We start from the raw sequence: 25336 nt of genomic DNA, 5'->3' as shown, positions 1-25336 counted from the left end.
GATGTAATAAGACATGCAACAAACTTAAATAAATATTTATACAAGAAACAAAATATAATATAATAAATACAAGTGACCGTATCAAAGCAATTAAAGACGCCGAAGAAAACCCCCGTCCGCCACGCATTAGTCCTCTCTGACGACCAAAGACTCTACGAGGCTACTGGCGTTGCCATGTAGGCTCTACATCGTCGGCCCACTCGACTACGACGGATAGGGAGAGAGTTACGGTTTTGCTCCCTCTCCTTCTCTGCCGCCTCCTTTGCAAGCATTATCTTTTCAGCGAATACCAACACGGCTTGCCAACTCTCTTCATTGCCGACCATTGAATTAATAAGAGCTGATAAAGAGAGGTCGGGCCCAACGATTTGCACAAGACCCGCCCGAAACTCGTTCCAAGCAGGACATACTTATCATGTATGTTGTGCTGTGTCTTCTTCAACTCTACAGTGATGGCACGTGGTTGTAGGCTCTTTTAGTACCACTTGACACAAATACCAACCGAAACAACCGTGCCCTCTCACCAATTGTGTCAGACGGTAGGTGAGAGAGCCAAATTTAACCATTCAACCCACTCTTTCAGCACCGGGCGTACAGCAAAGATTAATTCCCGGCTCACGCGTGATTCCAACAACCGCATCTCCCATTCATCCAGGACCTCCGCATATAACAGGGGCGCCTATTTTAACCCGCCATTTAACCCAATTATTAAATATGACCTAGACGAAGAAAAAGTATCAACGCAATCAGATCAGATATAATTTTAGACCCATAAGTCTGCTAGCAAGGATATACAATTTAGCACGATGAACCACATACAGACATTAGAACAGTTTATAAAAAAATACAGAAATTACAATAGACCTCTGCATGTGGCCATTATCTAATACAGCAAAGCTTTTGACTGTATCAGTCACTCTTCAAACTGGAATGTTTTGCAACAATCAAACATACATTCTATATACATCAATATACTGAAGTAAATTTATACAATTAGCCAAGTAGAATAAAATTATAAAATTAAAGACACAAAATAAATATAGAACGAGGCATGAAGCAATGAGATCATCTATCCCCAAACCTGTTAATAGCAGTACTTTACATAATTTTTCAAAAACCTGATTGGAAAAAAGGGGAGCGAACATCAACGAAGACTAAGCAAACCTCAGATGGTTGCCTGGGGTTCGCTGATGATGTTGTAGTGAATATATGAAACTGCCAAACACCGAGATGAAATGATGACATCACTGGACTTAGAAAGCTCTAAAATCGGACGGGAAATTAATGCAGACAGAACTAAATTAATAACAAACCATCGTCAACGCCCGCTAGCGATAAAAGGTAACAATATAGAATATCAGTGACTACATCTTTTTGGGAAAAATAATTTCATTTAAAACATCAAACAACGAAGAAGAAGTAACACACCTTGAAAGAAATTTTTGGGCACAAAAATAAATCCTAAAACTACGGCCATATGAAAAGGACAATATTCGATACATGCCTATTACTCTGCTTGCTGTATGGTCGCCAAACTTGGGTACACACAAACAAAATAAAACAAAAAATCAAATGCACTTAGACAGCAATGGAAAGCATATTGAAAATTAGAAGATTGAGATCAAAGATTTTCGCGAGTTTTATTCATTTAAATGAAACTAATATTTTTTCGAATAAACTACGCGTGATTTATTTTTGTAATAAAACTACATACTCCCGACGTTTCGGTTACTTTTCAGCAACCGTGATCACGGGCAGACGAGATTTTTACAAAAATTAATCACGCGTAGTTTATCCTAAAAAATATTAGTTTCATTTAAATTACAAGATTACGTAATATTAAGAACCAAGATATACGCCAAAAAACTAAACTTACCGATGGACCACGGACAGACGTGACGACTCACAAAGTTGCTTCAAAGTAACCGAAACGTTAGGGGTGTGTTATTAAAAATTATACACACGTAGTAAATAAGAATAATATTAGTTTTATTTCAATGGACCATCGAAAGACCACAAGATGGAAAAGACCAAAGGGGAAAAGAAATGTCGGTCGACACACAAGACCGTGGGCTGATCACATAACACACGAAACGATTGGATAAAGCCAGCCAAAGACCCATGTCTCTGGTTGACTTTATCCCGTGACTGCCTAGTCATGGAAAAACATGGAGGAGGATTTTACCCAAACAGGGATCTACATAACAAACGATACTACATAAAATAGATACATTAATTATAACTAATTTCTTTCTTAATTTTATGCTACAACTTACTAACATATACTGTAATGTAAAATGAAAGCGAAGATATGGAATGAATATCTTTATTATTAATACAGACTATAAATTATGAATTTTACAGTATTTGGTTTTTTCTTCCCTAAAGCAACTAAACAATATTTGATTTGTTTAAAATAAAACAACTTTAAAACCGATTAAATCTTATATTTCGTTATAAAAGTACAAAATGGTACACATTTCAAAAAGATTTTTAATCTATCATTTAGCCACCAACACCGCAAACAGAAAAAAAAATTACAACGAAAAAAAATCTTAAAAAAAGATTCAAATTTGTGACGAAAAAAAGGTGTGCTTAGGAAAACTACATTTAATTAAAACAATATTTATTATCTTAATATTAAATTATTAGAGAAAATTAAAAAAAAATATGGCAAGAATTAATAACATGTATGTAGTCTTATCTCTAAGGAATGTACAATTCGAGTTGAGATTTAGCTTAGATCTATATCTCATACAAATTATTATAATATCGAGGGTATTTAAACATTAATATTATAAAACAACATTAATATAAATTGTCATGCAACAATCACATATAAATCTTTGTAAAAATTTAGATTTAAAACTTATTGGCACTATCATGTAAAACTGTATATAAAAATATAAAAAAAAAAATACGCAATTTTAAGTAGGACGGCTTACATTTTTAAATGGCTTATTTAAGGCACTATATCAATTGGTTCGTTGCGAGAAATAAAATTAAAAAAAAAAACATTTCAAAATCGAAACAAAAAATTTAAGAAAAATATATGTTATAACTATTTAATGTCTATGCTAGCTACCTCATTGGCTAGTCCGCATATGTTGCAGCCGATCGCCAGTTTAAGATATCCGTCGAGACCAAAGCCTTTGCCCCACGAGTTCTTGGCTATGTAGTAAGGTACCTCTGCTGTTAGATCATAGCCAACCAGCTCTACAGCGTGGTTCAGTTCTTTGGGGCTACCGCTGTAATGCAAAAAAATCAGTTAATGCAGTTTTAATATAAAAATAAAATGTGTGCGGAAACAAAAAAAAAATTTTACTGCAAAAAAAATTCCTGTCAACAATTTTAATAATAATTTATTTAAAGTTTTTTTTTTCAGTCAGCAAGCCAATACATTCTTATTGACTTATCATTATTATTGGCACATGATAAAGCCATAAAAAAACGACAAGCATGAACATGTAAATCCTCTTTGCTTTCACAAACGTAAAACTATATAGAATATATAAATATATAAAGCCTCTTTGCTACATAGACCCACCTGCAATGGTACTGTATGACACCGCCAAGGTAGTTCTGCCACGTGAGCGCGTTCACCGCGACGGCCACTGGACCATGGGTTGCTATAGACTCGATTATCTTATCCTCCGCGCCCACCAGACTGGCGACAGTATGGACATTAGTATTCATATATTATTTTTAATGTTCTATAGTTAAAAGTAACATATTATAAATAGAGTATACATTTTTATTACTATTTACTATTTTCAAACTTACATACGACCTCATTTTATACAGACGTAATTAATGTGATGGGAGCGATAAATATCTTAAACATTATCACACACTTGCAAATGAAAAAAGGCTTCAGTATTTCCGTATGATACAAAAAGTTTTTAATTAATAGACATGATAAATAAATATCTGTCGTTTAGATTACAATTTTTTTTAATTAAAAAAAAAAACTTTAACTGTTACTATTTTCAGCACTCTGCCTTATTAAATTTTTTAAATAATTAGTATTGTAATAAAAGTTTGTATTTTATAAAAAATATTAGTGTTTCCTATTTTTTTATGAATAATCTGTGATTTTTCTTAATTCTCATAATAGATCTCGGCGCTATTTTTTAATGTAATATTTAATTAAATAAAAAAAAAATATGTTTAGTATATAACGTAATAAGTATAAAACATTTGAACGTGCACAATATTGCATCGAAATACATACTGATATAGCCTTTTATTCCAAATGAAAAATATATATCTCCAGTGACGTTTTTTCACTATCAGTGTTTCAGTGACATTCTCTTACCAAGTGTTGAGTGTGGACTAACTATTGAGTTCTTCAGCTATAAGTACCATAGTATAACTAGTGTATATATATATATTTTTACTTTTTACTAATTTCAAACTTATATACGACCTTTTTCTTACACAATTATTGGTAAAATATTCACACTCTTTAGTAATATCAGCATATATAACTTATATCCATCGCAACAAATTTTAAATGTAAGTTTTGTATACGCGTTTTAGTTGTTTTTTTTTTTATTATCTTCTTCATTCTTTTTTCAAATTCTTATTTAAATGTAGAATTGTTTGACCGAAATGAAGAATGGTAATTAAAAAGATTGTGTCACTGGACAGTTCTATGTAAATGTTTCGTTTGAAAGAAAATTATCGACTAACTTCAAACGCCTTGCCAGCGACTTCCCACAACAGCTTTGTATTGCGAAATATTAAAACTATACAAACATTTCGTGAGATGTTAAATACCCTTATAATAATATCATCAAAATATATTTAAAGCATCAAAGGTCCTATTCAATCAAGTGAGTTGACATTTACGTGGGACCCAAGCCTGCGTTTGGACCTGTGAAATAAGCTTGAGAAAAAGCAAGAATGAAAATGGAGCAGGGTTGGCGAAACTATGACATATTTTTTGGACTTTCTGGAGCACGTCTTTAATTAAATTTTATGCACATAATGTCTATATCTTTTTTATATTCAGTTAAGAACATTTTCATTTTGGACAACGTCCAACATCTTAAGACCCCTAACTGAATTGATTGCAATCCCTATTGAAAATGTACAGTTGCATACATTATGATACGAGCTAAATGCGTTGAGGGTGACATTTCACCCTCGTAGGGATTCAACGGCTTAACCCGCCACCGTATCACATAACCGCAAATACATTACTTAACAAGATTTATATGTGAAGAGGTAGTCATCGTTATATTATATCAAAAAAAGCTTTACATTGAATTTAAACGACTATAAAATCAATCAACGCTAGGTTTTTATATTATAATTAATATTTTTTTAACTTGTAATTAGAAAAAAATACCTGGTTATAAAAATTGTTTATCATATTTATTCCCTTATTTAAATTCCAAATGCTTCAAACCTGTTTTCTAGAAACACTGAAGTTGGAATTTTTTTGAATAAAAATAAGGCATTTGCTAGAACCTTCAAAAAAACATAACAGTTTTATTTTTCAAAACGAATCTAAAAGTTTGAGTTTTTTTTTTAATACACCAAATTTTATAAATTTAAAAATTGAGAACTATCCGGGATATTCAGATGCAGAAAAAAATAGCATACGTAAAATATTTTCTTTTAATAACAGTTAAATGACTTAAACAAAGACGGAGACGGCGAAGATTAAGATATACTATCCTTTAAGAAATCCTTCTTTACTTGATAATCGAATACTACTAATACACATATAAATATATATGTATATTCTATATATAACAACCTCGACATCATATCGGAGGGAAAACTTTGAATACAAGTGTCAATTCGATTAGTTTTTTTTTACAACTTATAAAATAAACATTGCATTTGACTAATAAGTATGTCCCATAAATCATAACACTATTATAAAAACAATAATAAATATAGTTTAATTATAAAATTTTGATAAATAAATCCGCTCGTTTATTTCAAATGGATGGGAATCGAATCCATTAACAACAAGTCAGGGACGGAAACATTACGTCGTTATAAAAAAAATTTATGTTTTCTAGAAACTTCTAGTATAATTATTTCAAAATGAGAATTTTCAATTACAAATGTAACTGTGATCCATATCCATGATATATCATATATAGAAGGCCTCAGTAAAATGATTTAGGTTTTTGCGAGAATAATTATAATCTACAAATAGGTTAGTCGGTTCAGAACTATATTTGATCATTTTCTACTAGAACGTAAGTAACTATGTGCGTTACATACAAAGAAATATACTTAGACCTTCATTAAATGACCGTAATGTTAGCGTAAACACGGCATCCAAATCATTCTATCCCATGATAATTTATAAAGCTCTCAAAAAATGCCTTTGGACATGTGATTTACACTCAAAGTCTCAATCTTTATATTTATTTATTGTTAAGTTACTTTACTATATACTCACTCGGTACACGTGAACTTGGCGACTTTAACACCGGTCGCATTTTTCTTAGCCTGACATACACCGTTCGTCAGCTTCAGAGGATACTCCTTCTCAACTTGGACAGCGGTATCCGTCATGAGCAACCAGTCTAATAAAAGGCATATATCGCCACCAGCACAACCGCTGTTCCCCAAACCAGCGCAGTCTATAACTTCCTGTTAAATTACAAATATATTCATGCCAACGAAACAAGATAAATTATGTAAATAGTCCTTGTAACCCTTAAAATCATATGTTCATGTGGCTATATCATATATTTTGTGATTGTCTATGGTGAACATTAAATATATGTGTAGTTTTGAAAACAATTTAGAAAAACAAATTAAATTACAACAGTTTAGTTTGGCTTAATCAATTCAAAAATCTGACGCCCAATTAGAAATTTTTCAATAAATATGAGTCACAGTCGGACGAGGCGATTATTTTCTTATTATTAATAGCTATAAATTTAAGACATCATTACCTTACCAACCTTGAAATTAAATTAAAACCATAGGCGGTTAGAAGGCGAATTCATTTTGAAAGAGTTATGAGAAATGCAAAATCATTGAACTATTTTTTTTTAAACAAAGCCTCTATTTAAACTGAATTTGTAATTTTGTTTTGTTTTAAAGAAAAAGTAAAGCAGATTTGTCTTTATAATTTGGTCTGCTATTTCTAAACGCAAACCACAATTTTTCTTAAAAAAAAAACGCATCGTAATGATCGTAAAACCTGGCCATTTTTTAAATAAATCTCCTATGAAGTTATTATATACTAAATATAAATAATTAATTTGTTACATTCCTGTATAAAAACTGTCCATATATTTTTGATATTTATAAACAAAACTTTTGGTTCAATGAGACATGTTTGGCTCTTATTTTATACAGACGTAATTAACGTGATGGGAGCGATAAATATCTTAAACATTATCACACACTTGCAAATGAAAAAAGGCTTCAGTATTTCCGTATGATACAAAAAGTTTTTAATTAATAGACTTGATAAATAAATATCTATCGTTTAGATTACAATTTTTTGTATAATTTATAAAAAAAAAATCATTCCCTGATACTGTTTTCTGCGCTCTGCCTTATTATATTTTTAATAAAAATAATTTGTATGATATGAAAAGTTCTTCCTAAATTCTTATAATGGATCTCGGCGAAATTTAAGTGAATTTTAATTACACTAATAAAAATAATATTTTTAGTATAAAACGTAATGAGTATAAAACATTTGAACGTGCACAATATTGCATCGAAATACATACTGATATAGCCTTTTATTCCAAATGAAAAACGGTTATCTTCAGTGACGTTTTTCATTGTCAGTCGTAGTAGTCTCATCGTCATGCCTAGCTTTTACCAAGTGTTGAGTGTGGGAGTAACTATTGAGTACTTGGTAACACCACTATGGTACCTGATGTGGCCTCACATAGGATTCAAATAATACCCACCTGGACACTGAGCGTGTTAAGCTTGCCGGTGTCTATGGCAGCCATGGCTTCCATTGTGCCAATCGTACTGAAAGCCCAGCACGCTCCACACAGACCCTGATCACGTACGGGACCTATCACACCCTTAGTTCTCCTGGACACAAAGATAAATGGTAATTAAAATTTCGCTGAGATATTTTTCTTATATCATGTTACACCTTATTTAAAGCGTTTATTGTAAACTATGGGCCATCATGGATACGTAGAGGTAGCGTTAGATTTTTTTAAGCTCCAAAGATAGTCATGATAAAGGCTGGCAAGGGATATTGCTCTTTAGTGACTCTCGAAAATTGTTTTCTAAAAGTATCTTCTATCATATTATTAGAGTTCCTTTAAAATTAAAAAAAAACATGAAAGACGATAAACCAAAATACAAAAAGTATTTCTATATCTCGGTACCATGCAAATAGCGTTATTACTCATAGAGCAAAATAAGTCAGAACGTTTAAAAAACAACAGGAGTATTTAATGCAAGCCATGATAGCATTTTTGCTTTGATTGGACTTCCTATTCCATCCGAGACCGAACTGAGTTAATAACCAAGTTTTCCAAATTCGCGACAAATATTACTTAATGTTAATATAGTTAATGTTTCCATCGTCTGGTTTACTCAATTACAGATGTGACCTTACTTCTAGAGCCTAGCCTAATTCTAACAGGAACCGGCCGTATCAAATATTTTTACACAAAGAATGATGCAACTGGTTCACATAATGATTTAGACTTTCGCGAGTTTTATTCAATTAAATATAACTAATATATTTCGGATATACTACGCACATTTTATTATTTTAAAAAACTACATAATCCCGACGTTTCGGTTACTTTTCAGCAACCGTGATCACGTAGTATATTCGAAATATATTAGTTTCATTTAAATAATGTAACTATTGTTTCTTGCTTGGCAGCTTTATTAAGAGATGAAAAAGCATACATTTTTTTTACTTAAATTTGAACCTCATTTTTAATGCTGTCTTGAATTCTGGATATAATATCAATATTTTTAATATATTACTGCGGTTTTTATTAAGGTTTTTAATTTAAAAAATGGAATAGATTACGTATTCAAAATATTTTTGCAAATTCAATTCATTAACAGGTTTTTGCGCACATTATGGCACGCGCCGTTCCACGTGCTACAAATAATACTAACATTTTCCAGAAGCTTCATTTCCTATTCAAATTTATTGGCTCATTAGAATTATTTTTTGAAAAGTTATAGGTACTTCCTTTCCTATACCACATTTATGCAAAGACTGTTCAGAATATAAGACATAATTTAAAAAAAAATGTAAGCGGTAATTCTACATTACCAAATATAACTATTATTTACTACAAAATCAAGGTATCTGAGTATGTAATATTAATTTCAGTTTGATGTCAGACACTTCTGTGAAGACGCGACATACGGACGACTTGAACGCAACATTTATATATATATAACAACACACGGAACCGCATTAAACAAAACCATCAATATGACAATATTATAATTATTTTTGTATTCTAAAACAAGTTAATATAACAAAACAATGGTCTTATAAATATTAATAAAAAAAATATTTCAAATATACCTTTAAATTCGTCAGCTATTTTAAGATTACAATTTTAGGCGTTGAGATAAATTTTAATTCGTTTTTTAAATAGGTAAACTATAACAAACGCCTTTTTTAAATATCTTATTTACCGATAAATCTAAATGTGACCATGCAAATATTACCGGTTTCGGCTATAATTATCACTTTTATCACTTGGAAGGGCACTAAAGGACAAATAACTGAATGAGGGCTAAGAACGTAATTAATAAGTGAATATTAATATACGATACGGACATAAGAAACTTTTTGTGGACAGATAACTGAATAAATTGGAAACATTATGTTATGACATAAAAAAATATAATCGCCAAAATGAACGTATTACTATTGAAAAGAAAATAAAACTGTTTCAACGTTAATTTGGTACATAAGAGGGTATATATTGGTTGTATATTATATTATCTATAATAAATTTTTACGTTTTTTATTACATGGTTATTCTGTTCCGAATAAATGCTCAGACAAACAGGACACAAGATTACGCAGATATATTTAAATCTACCGTATAAGACTATTATATAAAAAATAACCTCTACAGACGAAAAATACCAAGTATTTAAAAATTTTAACTATCAACAAAAAATTCATCACTATTGTTTTACATTAGGTTCTGTCTATTTTTATTTATTTATCAATTTACAGCGACCCCATATTGTTTGTTCATGGATATTCTTGTGACTTTAATGCAAAATACTTATACATATATATATATATATATATTTATGATAAACTATTGTCCTGTGTTAATAGTACGCAAATATTTTACAAAAACTAGTCTGTGATAAACGGGCTGGTATATAACTGGTTGTCATTTATACAAACAATTTATTTAGATTCTACAAATTATTATATGAAATGAAAAGTAAATCGAATTAATTGCTTTAGTGAAAAAAAATGTGCGTTTATATATATATTGCACAATAACTATGCTTTTATTTATTCTGATACATTATTGCGTTATTGAATTGGAAATATTGACTAAATTAAAAAAAAAACCCGGCACTTAAATTAAGAACTAGTATAAAATATTTGTATAATCTGAACAATCTTTTGACAATTGCTGGAATATTCACTATTCGGTTATTAGGCATTTCATAAAAAAGCGAAGATCCTATATTATACTACCATTGTAACATATCCATAATTAATGTTTGTATTAAAATTAAAGTTACTCACCAATCAACCTGAAGTGGTAGCATGGCGCGTTTCTTTCTGATGACAATATAAATATTATGATGCGGACTACCCTCCTTATCATCATCATCCTCATCATCGTAATCATCTATGTTATCGGCCATGTCCTCAATATCCTTCACTCTACCTTTGCTCCAACTCTTCCCTAGCTTATGTCTTCTATATCGATGAGGTTGTTCGTCAGATAGATGTATATCTCTGAATTCATCTTTCGACATATCTGACATTTGTGTGAGTCCATACCTCGCCCTGTGCTGTTCGGGACCTCTTGCTGCTGAGTTCAATCTATCTATCTCTTTTACGGAGGCCTAAGTAGATAATCAAAAAAAAATATATAATGAGCACGTTCTTACCGTACTAATGGTTGGAATAACGAACTATCTCGAAACACACTCGATCGCTTTGTGTTGCATAAGTTGGTAAAAAAAAAAAAATTTGAAGTTCGAATGGAAAAAATTAAGATTATTGAGATCTAAGATTTTCGCGAGTATTCATTTAAATGAAACTAGTATTATTTATTATATTGTTACTTTACCCGTGATCACGGGTAAAGTAACCGAAACGTCGGGATTATGTACTTTTTAAATAATAAAATCCGCGTAGTAAATCCGAATAATACTAGTTTCATTTATATTAAGATTATTGTCGTGATTAATCGTCACAAGTAAGGATGCATTCTAGTAAGGTGTTGGACCCATTTCAAAGACACGTTAATAATAATAGGCTGCCAATAATTCTAATAAAAAAGGCTACTTGGGATAGGCAACAATTGGAAAAGGACTTGTGTAATTTTTTAGCAAATTCTCATATACTTCATAGTGCAAAAAATAATTTTAAAAAACCTTTACGTCTAAGAGACTATGATAACAAGAGTAATATAGGGTACATTACTACTTAACTAAACTTCCATCTGTGTCTTAAACAAAATTAATAGTTTTAAACATAAATACTACTACCATGTAATATTTAGAGAAATTTCAATATATATAAAAGCTAGAAACTAGTGCTAAACTATACCTAGATTGCAGAGCCCAAAATTACATGTATTTTATGACGGTCACTTCTAGAATCGATAACATAAAGAACAGTAATATTATCTGCCGTCACTACTCATCCATCCAGCAACAATAGGCCATTGAGCAAATGAATACAGAAGAGTAATATTAATTTGACGACCTTAAAAGAACTGTACTGAATAATATAAATGATATGTCTTTATTATAATCAACTTACGGCTCTGATAGTCAAGTTTGATATATGAAAAAAAATAAGACTTCACACATTCTCTGTCATAAAAATATTCAGATCTATTGTTCAATGCCTTTTCAAAAGCAAAAGCTCAGACACATTGAACGCAAAAAAGAAAAGGTGATAAAAAAAATCTATTTAGGATATCATCAGGAAATATACCACAATATCGAGATAAATTAATGATGGAACTTAATCAAAATAATTTGCCTGTCAAGGATCAGTTTTCTTAAAATTAAATATCTAACACACCCTTAAATTTTTTTTATTACCTATGACAAAACTGCTCATAGCCAGATCTATTATTTGTTTATTTGATAAAGAAAGGGTAGATACATAATTACTGATATAAAATATATAAACTAACATTGCATAATATTTAATGTTTTATTTTGTGTTGAATTACCATTTAAATTTACTTAAATTAGAATAGTTATTCAATATGAATTAAATTTAAATATTTTATAGCCTGCTAATTACAACTTTGGGGGGTGTTCAACATATATTTAAAAACAACTATATTTTTTTTTGTATCAACACAATTACTCTGGGTTATAACTTACCACAAAATGCTCTAATCTTTTTTCGTACTCTGCGGGGTCGTCCTTATAAGTTTTATTGAAATTTTCTATATACTCATCAAACATGGGACGAAGGGATTCTTTAGTCCTATCGGGATATGAAAGAGGTATAGCAACGAATAACAAACACACTAAGGCCACAACAAGAATCCAATTCCACCATTTCTTCATTTTTATAAATTATAACTCCACAAAAACAGAAAACACGTCCAGTTCGAGAAGCAGGTCCAACAAGATTCAAAGTTGAAACAACTGATTAACATAACATTAAAAGTTTTTTGCTTAAAAAAATGACATTGACATGAGTAATCAAATTTAAATAGCATGATATAACCAGATGACATTTGTCACTGACAGTCGATTTTAAGAAAGTCAAAATATAGTAATAGATTTGTTATGATGGTCATTAAACCTTTGTATTTCTTGGGTTTTTGTTTGTATTGATTAATAATATAACTTACATAAATACCCATATAGGTACTTAGTATATTTATTGGTAAAATTGGATCGCCACTGCCTACTGGCAATCCTGAATACAGGAGTAGTAACATAAAACTCTGTGTGTGTATGTAAATAATTAAATAATTCTTTGATTTCATTTACATACAAATAGAGATAACCACGATGAACACATGGGCACAAGAAAATTACCAGATGGGGATGTCTCCAATAATGCCACCATCTATATTACCACCACCTATGATGATGCAGGAAATGAACGTCCCTCCTCTGAACCCACCGCCTATTCCTCTACTTACATCTATTACGACCGAAGACATGAATATCGTGACTGACGATATGAGTGATACAAATATAACATGCCATGACGTCTCTAGTAATGAAACACGAAACCATCGTTCTAGGAGCCGTGATCGTTCCTTACGACGTGACAAAGATCATCAAGGTATTGCTGCTTACTTATATATACATATATACAATATAAAATTAAATAGAGTGCAGCAAATAAAATCATACTGATATTTCAATAATCCTATCCAAGCAACAAGACATCCGGTACAGCAAAAATTTACTACAAATTTTGTTGCTGTCATTGTGAATGCTAACTAAATGCATAATCTTAATTTTCCAGATCGAAGACATCGATCCAGATCGAGGGATTGCCATGATAGATATAATAGGAGCGACAAGAGGAATGTAGAAAGAAATGATAGAACCAGGAATGTTGAAAGGGAACGGAAGACAAAATGGGATAATAATAGGGTACCAAAGAATAATGTGCAGCAGATTCATGCTGGAATTAACATGGGTATGAATATGGGCATGATTCCAGGTAACACGTGTTAATGTATGTAAAGTTACACAGAAAGGGTGTGGGACATGGGGTCAGGATAGGTTGTTCAATTATATATTGTGACTACCTGTAGTCTTGTATGTCACATGTATTAAAATTTCACTGCTATCATTACTTTAAAGTTTGTTCCTCTGTTATATTTTCACTTATTAAATATTTGAAACAGATACTGTCAAAAAGAATCAAGCTAGCATATGAATTATAATCTAATAATTTTGGAATTTTCACCTACAGACTTAATCTAATGAAATATACTAAATGTATTGCTAGTCTTATCTATAAATTATTATTTTTTCAGGTATGAACATGATATCTTTCCAAAATATGCTCCCGAACATGATAGGTCAGCAACCACTGGATGGCACGCTGATGCCACAGCATATAATGCCAAATATCATGATGGCCAACATGATGCCAAACATGTTAGACCAAAATATAATGATGATGAACCAACAAAACATGATGCCGCTGCCCAACCAACAGATATATCTTAATAATGGAGTAATGCTACCTCCGATCCCCGGAACTGCTACCCCGGAACGACGGGAAAGGCCCAAAGGTTGTCGCACAATATTTGTTGGGGGCTTACCACTAAATTTAACAAATGATACATTGATGGAAATGTTCCAAAAATTTGGTAATATAGAGGATATTAAATCGCCTAAAAGTGGTGTTTATTACATCCGTTTTGAAAGACCTGAGAGTGTGGCGCCATCTTTCTTCTTAACGGGATATAGATTTAAATTTCATGATCAAATTGAAAATGAAGCTACAACGATCTTTGTTGATTATGCCTTGGTAGGTAGTTTAAAAAAAAATTCTTATATCAACTATATACATATATATATATATATATACATGTTTCTTTATTTATACATATATATTTATAATACTTTTTGTTTTCTCCATTCACTTTATTCCAGTAGACACAATGCTTTTTTGTGTTGTTGTTACTGCTATTAACTTTAATCGAAAAATAAAATTTTAGAATCGCGATGATCAGAACGAATATGAGCGTAGACAACGCCACAGAGAGAAGACCCCGCCGCGAGTGGAGCCCTTCTCACAGACAGCGCTCACAAATCTATCTGAAAAGATCAAAAGTGAAACTGAATTTGCCACCGCTGCTCCTGTGAGTTAAATTATAATACTGAAAATAATGTTCTATTTCTTACGTTTGATTTCCATAAATATATATGATAAAAAAAAAATATTTTATATATGTAATCTAATAATTACCGAATCGATTTAGTGCCATCGAACATTTAAAGAGTTAAATAAGGCCACTATAAAATATACTTCACTTTCATAACTCTAAAATAGAGTACTAAATAAGAAAAATGTAAACCAGGGATGAGTAAAATTCTATTTTTACAATGGAAAATAATTTCCAGACTCTAGCTGTGTGGCTCGAGCGCGGGGAGTGCAGTAAGAGGCACGCGAATGCCTTCTACTCACTAATACAGGCGAGCAACAATCAAATAAGGAGACTTTTCACAGAGAAGATGCAACTAGACGATGACTTCCAAAATATGAAGAATGCTATCAAGGAGAAATTCGCTCACGTTGTCATGCAGTGTGAGTAATGACATTGAGCCGCATAAGATAAGATATTTTGAACTGCCACCATTTGATTTGGATATTCGAAATTTGAATTTACGAGTGTATGGAGGTAAGTCGACATATATAAAATATAGTCTAAAATCATAGACGTTAACATAATTAAAACTGTCACCAAATAATTTGGATGTTCCAAATTTGAATTTTCGAGTGTATGGAGGTAAGTCGAGATACATCAAGATTGCCTCAGCTTTAAGTAGAAAAGTGGCCTACAAATTGGATTTAATTGGATTTGGAATTAAGGCAGATTTTCCGTTATTCCTGTTATTGAACTTTCCAAATTTACAATGTTATTTAAATTTTCATTCAGACAAGGTAAGTAATGACCGGTTTAAACGAATCAGCTTCCCATGAAACTGTAATTAGATTGTTTCTACTTTCCTGGGACTTCAATGTCGTCCTATATGGAGTTAGGTAAGCTGATAAATGTAGCCCAAACAGGTAAAAAAAAAATTGACGCAGCTGCTAGTTGTTCAGTAATTAAGTGCCCTGAAATAGCGATTATGAGACTATGTCTTAGAGGAAGAGATTATGTCTTAAAGAATCGACGAGAGAAATAAAATGACAACAGACTGCTGGACAACCGATTCTCCAAATAGTGGTAATTATTGAACAGGTGCGTTTATCTCTTGGGAGTCTTTGGGAGTCTTCATGAGTGCTTAATTTGATGCCAGCATTCGAGAAGGTAATAATTTTACAGATTAAATCGCAGGAGTTTCGCAGGAGTCAAGAAAAGCTCAGACGGATGCAGTTCGTAAACGAATAATCAAATGAGTTTATATTTTAGTAATATAATATAACGTAATTTTAATATAAGTATTAATTTTATAATCACGTTTTTAGAACTACTATTTCCAAAAAAGCAATAACCGACTTCAAACAATACAATGTATTGATTGAAATATCTTCATTGAAACTGCATATTTTATATCGTAAAATACATTTTATGCAACGCAAGTCCATTTAATCAAAAACCCTTAATTTTCTTATGGACATCGTTAAAAAAAACTAACCAAATAGTTGAATACAGAACCTCGTTTTTTGAAGTCGGTCGATGATAACTTTAAATAGCTCTAAAATCCGAGTTTCTAACAGTCGATCAGGTAGCGAAGATACTCTCAGCGGCGAAGCATCAACGGGTTTCGGACCACTTCACCAAACAACAACGCAGGAACATAGAGATGTGGCTCAAAATGACAGAGGTATATATAATAGTACCAAAATGAATTATTACCAAATTTATATGTATTTTGAATGGGGCTAGTCTATGAAAAAACAAATAGTCTGTCACTAATCGGTATAAATGCATATCTGTGTATAAGAAAAGCAAAAATTTATTCTAATTAAGCCTGAATCTGTTTGCATCTTATAAAGGTAAGTTTTTATGAGCTATCTTGAGTGAAATGAAGCAAGAGTCTTGGGTGTTTGTACCTTTGTCCTGATGGCACCGACTTTAATCTTCACAACAGTGGCAGGAGGCACGAACATTTGTGACGAGAATTCTACTTATCTGATGCCAGCTGGCAGGTAATTCCTATTATTTCTACCCATCAGCTATTAACCTTACGGAGTCTAATATTCTTCCTCCATAACTACCCAAGACCGACATTTGTTCTGCTATGATGTTGACTGTTAAGGTTGCAAACGATATTGAATTCGTTTAAAATCATTTTTCTCCCTAATTAAACCATTCATGGATGACCATTATCAAATATCAATCAACGGAATGTAAGTATTTAATAATATGAGCTCGTTCAGAAACAATTTCGGGTTTCGATATTGCATCAAAATATCATGGTGTTGCGACAAGCAACAACGGACAGTAGTACACGAGCTGTATCACTGAGCTTCGGTGTTACCAACAATTGCCGATAACCAAAAATAATTCCATTAAAAATAAAAGATCTTATTTTGGTAAGTAAAGCTTATCGATGGTCCAAATTACGCAAATCTATCAAAAGACAGGAAATTCAGCTAAGTAAATATTTCAGGAGGTAGAAAACATTAAGGAGGAGTTCAATTCGCTCTTCGATGAAGACGAGTCGGAGAAACCAGCTGGGAAGAATTCCGTTACATTGGAAAAATATGAACAACTGAAGGTACCGTATATATTCTGTGCCTCAAATTATAATTTATATGAAGTAACTGTGTGCCAAGTCATTATTATTCATTTACAGCAAGAAAATGAAAATTTAACTTACGAGTTGGAAGGCTATAAGAATGAAGCGTACCTAGCGAAAGATGAAGCTGAGAGAAAATTTGAAAAGTTCAAAGCCCATTTCATCGCCCAGCAGGCTCTACAGAACAAACAGGTATATTTATAAATACTTAAATCCGAGCATTAGAAATTGCAGAAGAACATTTACGATTAACATATTTTTAGGCATACCCATATCCAAACCAGTTCAAGACGGATCTACCCTCAAAACCAACAGTCCCACCATCGTCGGAAGGTGAAAAGGTCACCAGTTCTGACTCCTCGATAATGTCTTCCGAAGCCAAACTCATCAGCATTCTGACAGCATTCCTCTTAGTACATCCTCTAGGGGCTTCTGTTGACTATCTAGTGTCATACGTAAAATCAATGACCCCAAACATCACACAGACACAGATAACGTCAATTTTACAGAAGTTCCCCGACATTTTCCGCTGTGAGACTTCCGGTGTCGGCGCCTGCATCGAACATAGATGGATTTTTGTGACTTTCGATAAAATAAAGAAGGAGAAGTGATGTTATTTTTTTTTGTCGAAAATAGTTTTTATTTTTTAACATTAATTATCACTAAGATAAGCTTAAATAGTAAATATGTTAATCTTGGATGAATTGTAATGCCCTTGTTATTAAACTGTGAGACTGTTTTTTGTTTGACGTAATAAAAAAAAACAATTGCAGTACATACCAGTGCCTAAATCTCCTGAATCGTTGGTCAATAACTTCTGAGTCCTCATTCGACCGACCATTTCTCGATAAACTTGCGGTTTATATAAATAACTAGAAGCGTTGTTATTCATATAAAGTATTGGTTCATACAAAACTACATGTCAAAAAATAAAATTGTGACATATTTAATTATTAAAATAAACTTTATTTTGTGTTAAAAATATATATATCGGATTTAATACAAATTCGTTGTTTAAAGAGAGAGAGAGAGAGAGACGCCAGCCTCGCTGACGTCACTAATGTCACTTTTTCCAGTACGTTCCGTGATATTTAAAAATGAAACCTCAATTCTTCTTAATGTCCTTGTATTTCTCGAAGATTCTTCATAGTCACATTTTTTAATGGCCTACACTCACTGAACTCTGCTGTCGTGCGTCGTATTTATACCAGAATTCAAACATAGTTCTATTCTCCTTTTAAACATTCTTTGATCACTTTTTACTTTTAACAATAATTACGAATAAGTTTTTATAATAATCGATGACAGCCTCAAGATATTTTCAAGTTGCATCTGTCATTAATGCTGATAGCGCCGATATATATATATATATATATATATATGTGTATGGCATTGATTTGATCACCCTAAATGCTATTATTTTTTATATTATAAAGTAGTTTGTAGGTGGACGACCCCATTCAATAGTCTCATTCCTACATTGTGCTAATTAGTTCAAGACTGACCTAATACACATGTACCTAGACGTAATTGTTGGTGTAAGTCTCTGTGAATGCCTCTGAGTAAAGTATTACATGACATATTATATGTATGATTTATATTTGATATAACATCAGCGAATTGGTTGTAGAATATAGTCTTTAGTATATCTGTCATTTTACTTAATAACCATATAATTATTAATATCTTGTAAAAAGGTTCAATCATAAAATTTTCTTAAACACCGTTATAAAACACATACCTTGGCTAGTTTGTTGCAAGTTAAAACTTATATTTCATAATACTTACAATTTTGATACAGTGTAGTGCAAAGGCAATGGGTACTTATTTAAAAAGTATTATATTATAGCTATTAGTTTCAAGAACCAGTGCTGACTGTATACTGTACCTGTACCTGTATTTTGAATGAAATATTTAGAATACTTGTTATGTAATAAATGAATATTTAGAATACATAAAAGCTAATAAATGAATGATCAAACATTTTTTTATTTCTGTTAGTTTTAATAGTAATAATTATAATTTTTGTTGTACTTAAATGTAAGAAGCTATTAAAAAGTATTTATCACTATATTTCGGTACTTTGTTTCAATAATATTTAATGACTGCACAGTCACATGAGTAAACATGGGAGGGGAGTAAAACATAAAGGATAAAACTGTGACTTTACCTTTAAATTTATTTTCTTAGAAATAAATAAAAATATAACATCAATGTAAACATGTTTGTTTATAATGTGAAAATATCTATTGTCTTTAAAAATTCCCGCTCTGAGGTTCCAGTTAATATCTAACAGCAGACACTTGGAATGGCCACACTGAGTCGATAGTTTTATTGTGGGAATATTTAGGCTTTAATTTATGTAAATCATACTTACCTAAACCTTTTTTTAATTTTGTGACAGAGTTAAATAAACATTATTGTGTTACTGGTTTTGCGTTATATTCACTCGTTCATAAATATATTAACTTATATGTTTAATTATAGATTTTTGCCATGCAATCTTATACTTTAAACATTTATTTTTAACGCTGAAAAAAATGCATTATTTCACCTTGCCAAGGACGATCACTGGGATGGTTATGTCAGGCTCCTGGCAAGCTTACAAAATGAGCATACCCGCCGCTACTGCTGCTAAAACACCAACAGATACCCTCATCACCATTGTGGAACATCTGGGGATCACTTAAACATTCACAACGCCCCAGCGAAATTACTATCCCTAAGAGGGCGTTCTTCATGGTGTGATAATCAGTATCAGTGGGCTTCGTCACAGTTGTAGTAGGCGGGGCTCGCGTCCCTAGCGACCTTGCGCAGGTACCTTATGAAGCAACCATGCTCCGTGAGTGTCTGTACTAAACGAAATGTTAGTGTTTTGTAATACTGGCTGAACCTGTAAAGTATCTATAGGCATCTGTCCTAAGCCACAAACCAAATAAAAATGTTAGTCTATGGTCTATGTAATCAGCTTGAGAGAATAGACAATTTTGATATGTCATCTAAACCGCTCATTGTTTTATTTGCTTTCCTATTTTAATTAAATACTACGTTACATGGTGTCAGAACTATTTAAAAACGTGTTAAAAAAAGGAAACGAAGAAATTCGTGAGAAAGTTGTAAAATGGCTACGAACGACGCAGTATCTGGAATAAAGCCGCCGGCTAACCTACAAATTGACTCGGACAAATCAACGTGTTGGAAAAACTGGTTACAACAGTTTGAGTGGTATGCAATCGCTGTTCAGCTAGATAAAAAGCCAGCCGATGTCCAGGCAGCAACATTTATGGCAGTAATAGGCCCAGAAGCGATCGAAATATACAATAGTTTCAATCTGAGCGATACAGAAAAAAAAAACCTGGCCGCCATCAAAAACAGGTTCAAAGAGTATTTTGCACCAAAAACAAATATATCATTCGAAAGATATATATTTTTTAAGATTGAACAAAATGAAGATGAATATTTTAACGAATTTTTAACCCGAATAAAAACTCAGGCAATCAAATGCGAATTTGACAATTTACTGGACGAAATGTTAAAGGACAAAATAGTTTTTGGTATCCGATCCAATCAAGTCAGAGAGAAATTGTTGACAGAGGATAAATTAGACTTAACCAAAGCTATTAATATCTGTAAAACTAGTGAACAAGCGTCCAAACAATTAGATGAGTTTGAAAGCAAAAATAAAACAGATAAAGTACTAGTAGTCAAAAACAAAAGTGTCAAAAACAAAGAAAATGAAAATTTTGACTGCAAAAGGTGTGGTTCAAATCACAAACGCAGAGAATGTCCAGCATTTAACAAACCCTGTACCAAGTGCAACAAAAATGGTCACTTTGCCAAAATGTGCCGCACAAAGAACTATAATCCTAAATTAAAAAATAAAGTGAACACTGTAGAAGAAATGTCAGATTGTTCAGAAGACGAGGTATATATATCAGCTGTAAGTGGTGGAGATAAGAAAGACTGGACAGAAACAATACAAGTTGGTAAAATAAAATTTGCTGCCAAATTAGACACAGGAGCACAATGCAATGTGTTACCGAGACACTTGATGAACAAACTAAAGGCAAGTCTGAAACCAAGCCGAACAAAAAATTTAATAAGTTATACAGAAGATAAAATGGCAGTTCTAGGTGAAGCAGAGTTACTATGTAAAATAAAAAATGAAAAAAGAAACATAATATTCAAGATAGTTAAAGAAAAAGTTACACCAATTCTAGGACTTGATACATGTGAAAAATTAGAACTTATTGCACGAGTGAAAACACTGAAGGAAAGTGAATGTAAAAATGATATCTTCGAAGGCTTAGGATGTTATAAAAACTTTGAATATGATATTGACCTTATTGAGAACCCGAGACTGGAAATTAGACCGTCAAGAAGAATTCCACATGCTATAAGAGACGAGGTAAGGCAAGAACTTGATAGAATGGTTAAGTTAGATGTTATTAAACCAGAAACAGAGCCTACCCCTGCCGTGAGTCCTATGGTAATTGTGAGACAAAAAGGTAAAATAAGAATCTGTATTGATCCGTCAGATGTAAATAAAAACATTCTTAGACGTCATTTTCCACTTACTACTATAGAAGAAATTTCAGCAGACATTAAAGGTTCTAAATTCTTTGCATTGTTAGATTGTACAAAAGGATTTTGGCAGATTAGACTTTCTGAAAGAACACAAAAGATATTAACTTTTGCTACGCCATGGGGAAGATATTCTTTCAAGAGACTTCCTTTCGGAGTATCATCGGCTCCTGAAATATTCCAAGAAATTTTAACAAATTTGCTCAGTAAATTTAAAAACGCAAGAGTGTCAATCGATGACATCTTTATCTATGCAAAAAGTAGAGAAGAACTTAAGAAAACTGTTAGCAAAGTTATAGAAACACTGAAGAATTCAGGGTTCAAACTAAATAAAAATAAGTGCATTTTTGAATCAGAAAGAATTAAATTCCTGGGGCACATTGTTTCAGCTAATGGACTAGAAGCAGACCCAGAAAAAGTTGAAGCCATACAAGCAATGAAGACGCCAACAAATAAAACGGAGCTACAGAGACTACTAGGAATGATCACATACCTAAATAAATTCATCCCGAATATGTCAGACCTAACAAATCCACTAAGAGACTTGCTACACAAAAATACAAACTTTATATGGGAAGTTCATCACGAAGAAACATGGAACAAAATAAAACAAGTTCTCCAGAGGCCTCCAGTATTAAGACTATATGATGTAAATAAACCTGTAACATTAAGTGTAGACGCAAGTTCAAAAATCTTGGTGCTGCACTCCTCCAAGAAGGACAACCAATAGCATTCGGAGCAAGGGCGTTGACCAAATGTGAACAGAACTATCCACAGATCGAAAAGGAAGCACTCGCTATACTGTTTGGATGTAAGAAATTTCACGAATATGTTTACGGCAAAGAACTGACAGTAGAATCAGACCATAAGCCACTTGAGTCTATCTTCAAGAAAAACATACAATCTGCTCCAGCAAGATTGCAACGGATATTATTTAATCTTACACCATACTCACCAAAAGTTATATTTAAAAAAGGTACAGAGATACCACTGGCAGACTTCCTTAGTCGAGACTGTGATGCCTCTAATCTAAAATATGAACAAGAAGAAAATCTGAAAGTTGCAGTTATACTACCTATGTCAGTAAATGCTAAACAAGAGTTAATTACAGCCACAAAAGAAGACCAACACTCACAGTTACTACTTAAGACAATAATACAAGGATTTCCAGACAAAGTCAGGGACCTTCCTACAGAACTACAACACTATTTTAATTTTAAAGAAGAACTAAGCTATCTGAACGGTATAATTTTTAAAGGAAATAAAATTGTGGTACCTAAATTACAGATCCCCAAAATGCTAAAGAATATTCATCAAGGACATCTAGGTATAAACAGCTGTTTAAGAAGAGCACGACAACTTTTCTATTGGAAAGGACAGTACCACGACATTATAAAACTAGTCAAAACCTGCTCCATCTGTGAACAAACACAAAGAGATAACATAAAAGATATAGTGCTAGTTAAAAAATTTCCTACACTTCCATGGCAAATAGTTGCATCTGATCTGTTTGAACTAAAAGGTAAAACTTACATAGTAATCTGTGACAGCTACTCCGGATATGTGGATTTTCGACAGCTAAAAGGTCAGTCATCGTATGAAGTTATAGAACAATTGAAACAATGGTTTGCCGTGCATGGAGTACCAGAAGAGCTACAAACTGACAATGGACCACAATACATGTCCAGAGAATTCAAGGCCTTTCAAAAAGAGTGGAAATTTAACCATGTCACCTCCAGTCCACATCACCCTCAGGGCAATGGGCTTGCTGAAAAAGCAGTTCAAGTAGTCAAGAACATATTGAAAAAATGCAGTATGGACAAGTCTGATGTCCAACTTGCTTTATTAAACTGGAGAAATACTCCAAGAAATGATATTTTAGGCTCACCCAATCAACGTCTATACAGCAGAATTACCAGATCTCCATTACCTATAAACGACAACAACTTAAAACCAAAAATAATAACAGGAGTGACCACTGAGCTTAAACGACTAAGAGAAGTACAAGCCAAATATGGTAATAGGCACACTAAAAAACCAGATTCTTTTGAAATTAATGAGAAGGTCAGACACAAAGTTGCCCACCGTCAATGGGAGGGGGCAAGGGTGTTAGAAAGGCCTGAAGGTTTACCAAGATCCGTTATCATCCAAACTGATCAAGGACAAATACTACGCAGAAACTTCAGTCATTTGCACAAGACTCAAGCAGACATAACCAGAAACAGAGTGGTAGTTCCTGATATTAAATATACAGAAGAACCAACAACACAACAGGTTCCATCACCACAATCACCTGCTGCCCTGGAGTCTCAACCGACATCAACAAGTTCATCACCAAGTAGTTCTAATCACATGCTGGAGTCAACACTCACTCAACCATCAACAGCACCTAGATCATCAAGATATGGTAGAATAATAAAACCAGTAAATAGACTTGATCTTTAATAACACTTAAATCAGTACTTATTAAAGCTGTGCTCAGTAAATTTACAATCATTTTATATTTTCTTGTGCAACATTAATTATTAGATGAATAATGTTAGTTTACTATTCACATAATAGTAAGTCATTGTTTTGTCATATAAAATTTATTATGTTCATTCATGTTAATTAAAGAATAATAAGTTAGTTTTAAAATGTAAGAAAACGTTTTTAAGTTTGTTTAGTTTATAAAGAAAGGGAGATGTAAAGTATCTATAGGCATCTGTCCTAAGCCATAAACCAAATAAAAATGTTAGTCTATGGTCTATGTAATCAGCTTGAGAGAATAGACAATTTTGATATGTCATCTAAACCGCTCATTGTTTTATTTGCTTTCCTATTTTAATTAAATACTACGTTACAGAACCTACGACCCAGGTGGGGGCGAACACCCCACACTGTCGTCAACCTCACCATCCCCTTCTCCTCCCATCGTCTGTTTAGATGAACCAGGGTCTAGCTGCCTAGAGCCGTATCACAATGGCCCGAGCTTCCGCCTCGTATTTATATACTCCTTAAAGTGTTTGCGCGGGCGTGGGTTTGCTGTGTGTGTATGTGTGTCAACGTAGCTCTCCAACAGATCGAGCGACGTCAATGTGTTTTTTTTATTCGAAAAATACTTTTGGTAGTTCTTAGTTATGTTTGGTTA

At 32.5% G+C, this 25336-nt stretch overlaps 4 protein-coding genes across 5 annotated transcripts; 3 read left to right on the top strand and 1 right to left on the bottom strand.

The window, feature by feature from the left end:
• Positions 1-2609: 2609 nt before the first annotated feature.
• Positions 2610-12865, bottom strand: LOC116772094 (cathepsin O-like). Its single transcript, XM_032664136.2, has 6 exons — positions 12553-12865; positions 10724-11049; positions 7911-8043; positions 6431-6624; positions 3548-3667; positions 2610-3248 (listed from the first exon to the last, which is right to left on the bottom strand). The coding sequence occupies exons 1-6, from the start codon at positions 12739-12741 to the stop codon at positions 3062-3064; spliced, it is 1149 nt and encodes a 382-aa protein (XP_032520027.2). The 5' UTR covers positions 12742-12865; the 3' UTR covers positions 2610-3061.
• Positions 12866-12913: 48 nt separating this feature from the next.
• LOC116771859 (ecto-NOX disulfide-thiol exchanger 2-like) lies at positions 12914-20054 on the top strand. Of its 2 annotated transcripts, XM_061524946.1 has the most exons (10): positions 12914-13047; positions 13184-13474; positions 13661-13861; positions 14181-14680; positions 14871-15014; positions 15277-15460; positions 16598-16704; positions 17494-17601; positions 17680-17814; positions 17886-20054. In XM_061524946.1, exons 2-10 carry the CDS (start codon positions 13195-13197, stop codon positions 18231-18233), a joined length of 2007 nt encoding a protein of 668 aa, XP_061380930.1. In that variant the 5' UTR covers positions 12914-13047; positions 13184-13194; the 3' UTR covers positions 18234-20054. The 2 variants fall into 2 exon arrangements, with proteins under 2 accessions (XP_061380930.1, XP_061380929.1); XM_061524945.1 differs by having other exon boundaries at positions 12927-13474.
• A 537-nt stretch (positions 20055-20591) lies between these two features.
• Positions 20592-22736, top strand: LOC133319697 (uncharacterized). Its single transcript, XM_061524947.1, has 2 exons — positions 20592-22030; positions 22596-22736. Exons 1-2 carry the CDS (start codon positions 20744-20746, stop codon positions 22605-22607), a joined length of 1299 nt encoding a protein of 432 aa, XP_061380931.1. The 5' UTR covers positions 20592-20743; the 3' UTR covers positions 22608-22736.
• On the top strand, positions 22721-24651 carry LOC133319707 (uncharacterized protein K02A2.6-like). The gene is made up of 2 exons (XM_061524960.1): positions 22721-22837; positions 22879-24651. Exons 1-2 carry the CDS (start codon positions 22721-22723, stop codon positions 24649-24651), a joined length of 1890 nt encoding a protein of 629 aa, XP_061380944.1.
• The last annotated feature ends 685 nt before the right edge of the window (positions 24652-25336 follow it).

Source organism: Danaus plexippus, chromosome 26, assembly GCF_018135715.1.
Source record: "Danaus plexippus chromosome 26, MEX_DaPlex, whole genome shotgun sequence".
In the NCBI taxonomy this organism is placed as follows: domain Eukaryota; kingdom Metazoa; phylum Arthropoda; class Insecta; order Lepidoptera; family Nymphalidae; genus Danaus; species Danaus plexippus.
This window is presented reverse-complemented; position numbering and strand designations above follow the sequence as displayed.

Bases quoted from the DNA above. Each gene is read 5' to 3' on its own strand.
- LOC133319697 (XM_061524947.1), top strand. From the start codon at position 20,744: ATGGCTACGAACGACGCAGTATCTGGAATAAAGCCGCCGGCTAACCTA.
- LOC116772094 (XM_032664136.2), bottom strand. From the start codon at position 12,741: ATGAAGAAATGGTGGAATTGGATTCTTGTTGTGGCCTTAGTGTGTTTG. The intron at 11,050-12,552 runs GTAAGTTATAAC...TTATCTACTTAG, and splicing joins AAAGATTAGAGCATTTTGTG to GCCTCCGTAAAAGAGATAGA. The intron at 6,625-7,910 runs GTGGGTATTATT...GTAATTTAACAG, and splicing joins TTAACACGCTCAGTGTCCAG to GAAGTTATAGACTGCGCTGG.
- LOC133319707 (XM_061524960.1), top strand. From the start codon at position 22,721: ATGTCAGACCTAACAAATCCACTAAGAGACTTGCTACACAAAAATACA. The intron at 22,838-22,878 runs GTATTAAGACTA...TGTAACATTAAG, and splicing joins AAGTTCTCCAGAGGCCTCCA to TGTAGACGCAAGTTCAAAAA.
- LOC116771859 (XM_061524946.1), top strand. From the start codon at position 13,195: ATGAACACATGGGCACAAGAAAATTACCAGATGGGGATGTCTCCAATA. The intron at 14,681-14,870 runs GTAGGTAGTTTA...ATAAAATTTTAG, and splicing joins TCTTTGTTGATTATGCCTTG to AATCGCGATGATCAGAACGA. The intron at 16,705-17,493 runs GTATATATAATA...TAAATATTTCAG, and splicing joins TGTGGCTCAAAATGACAGAG to GAGGTAGAAAACATTAAGGA.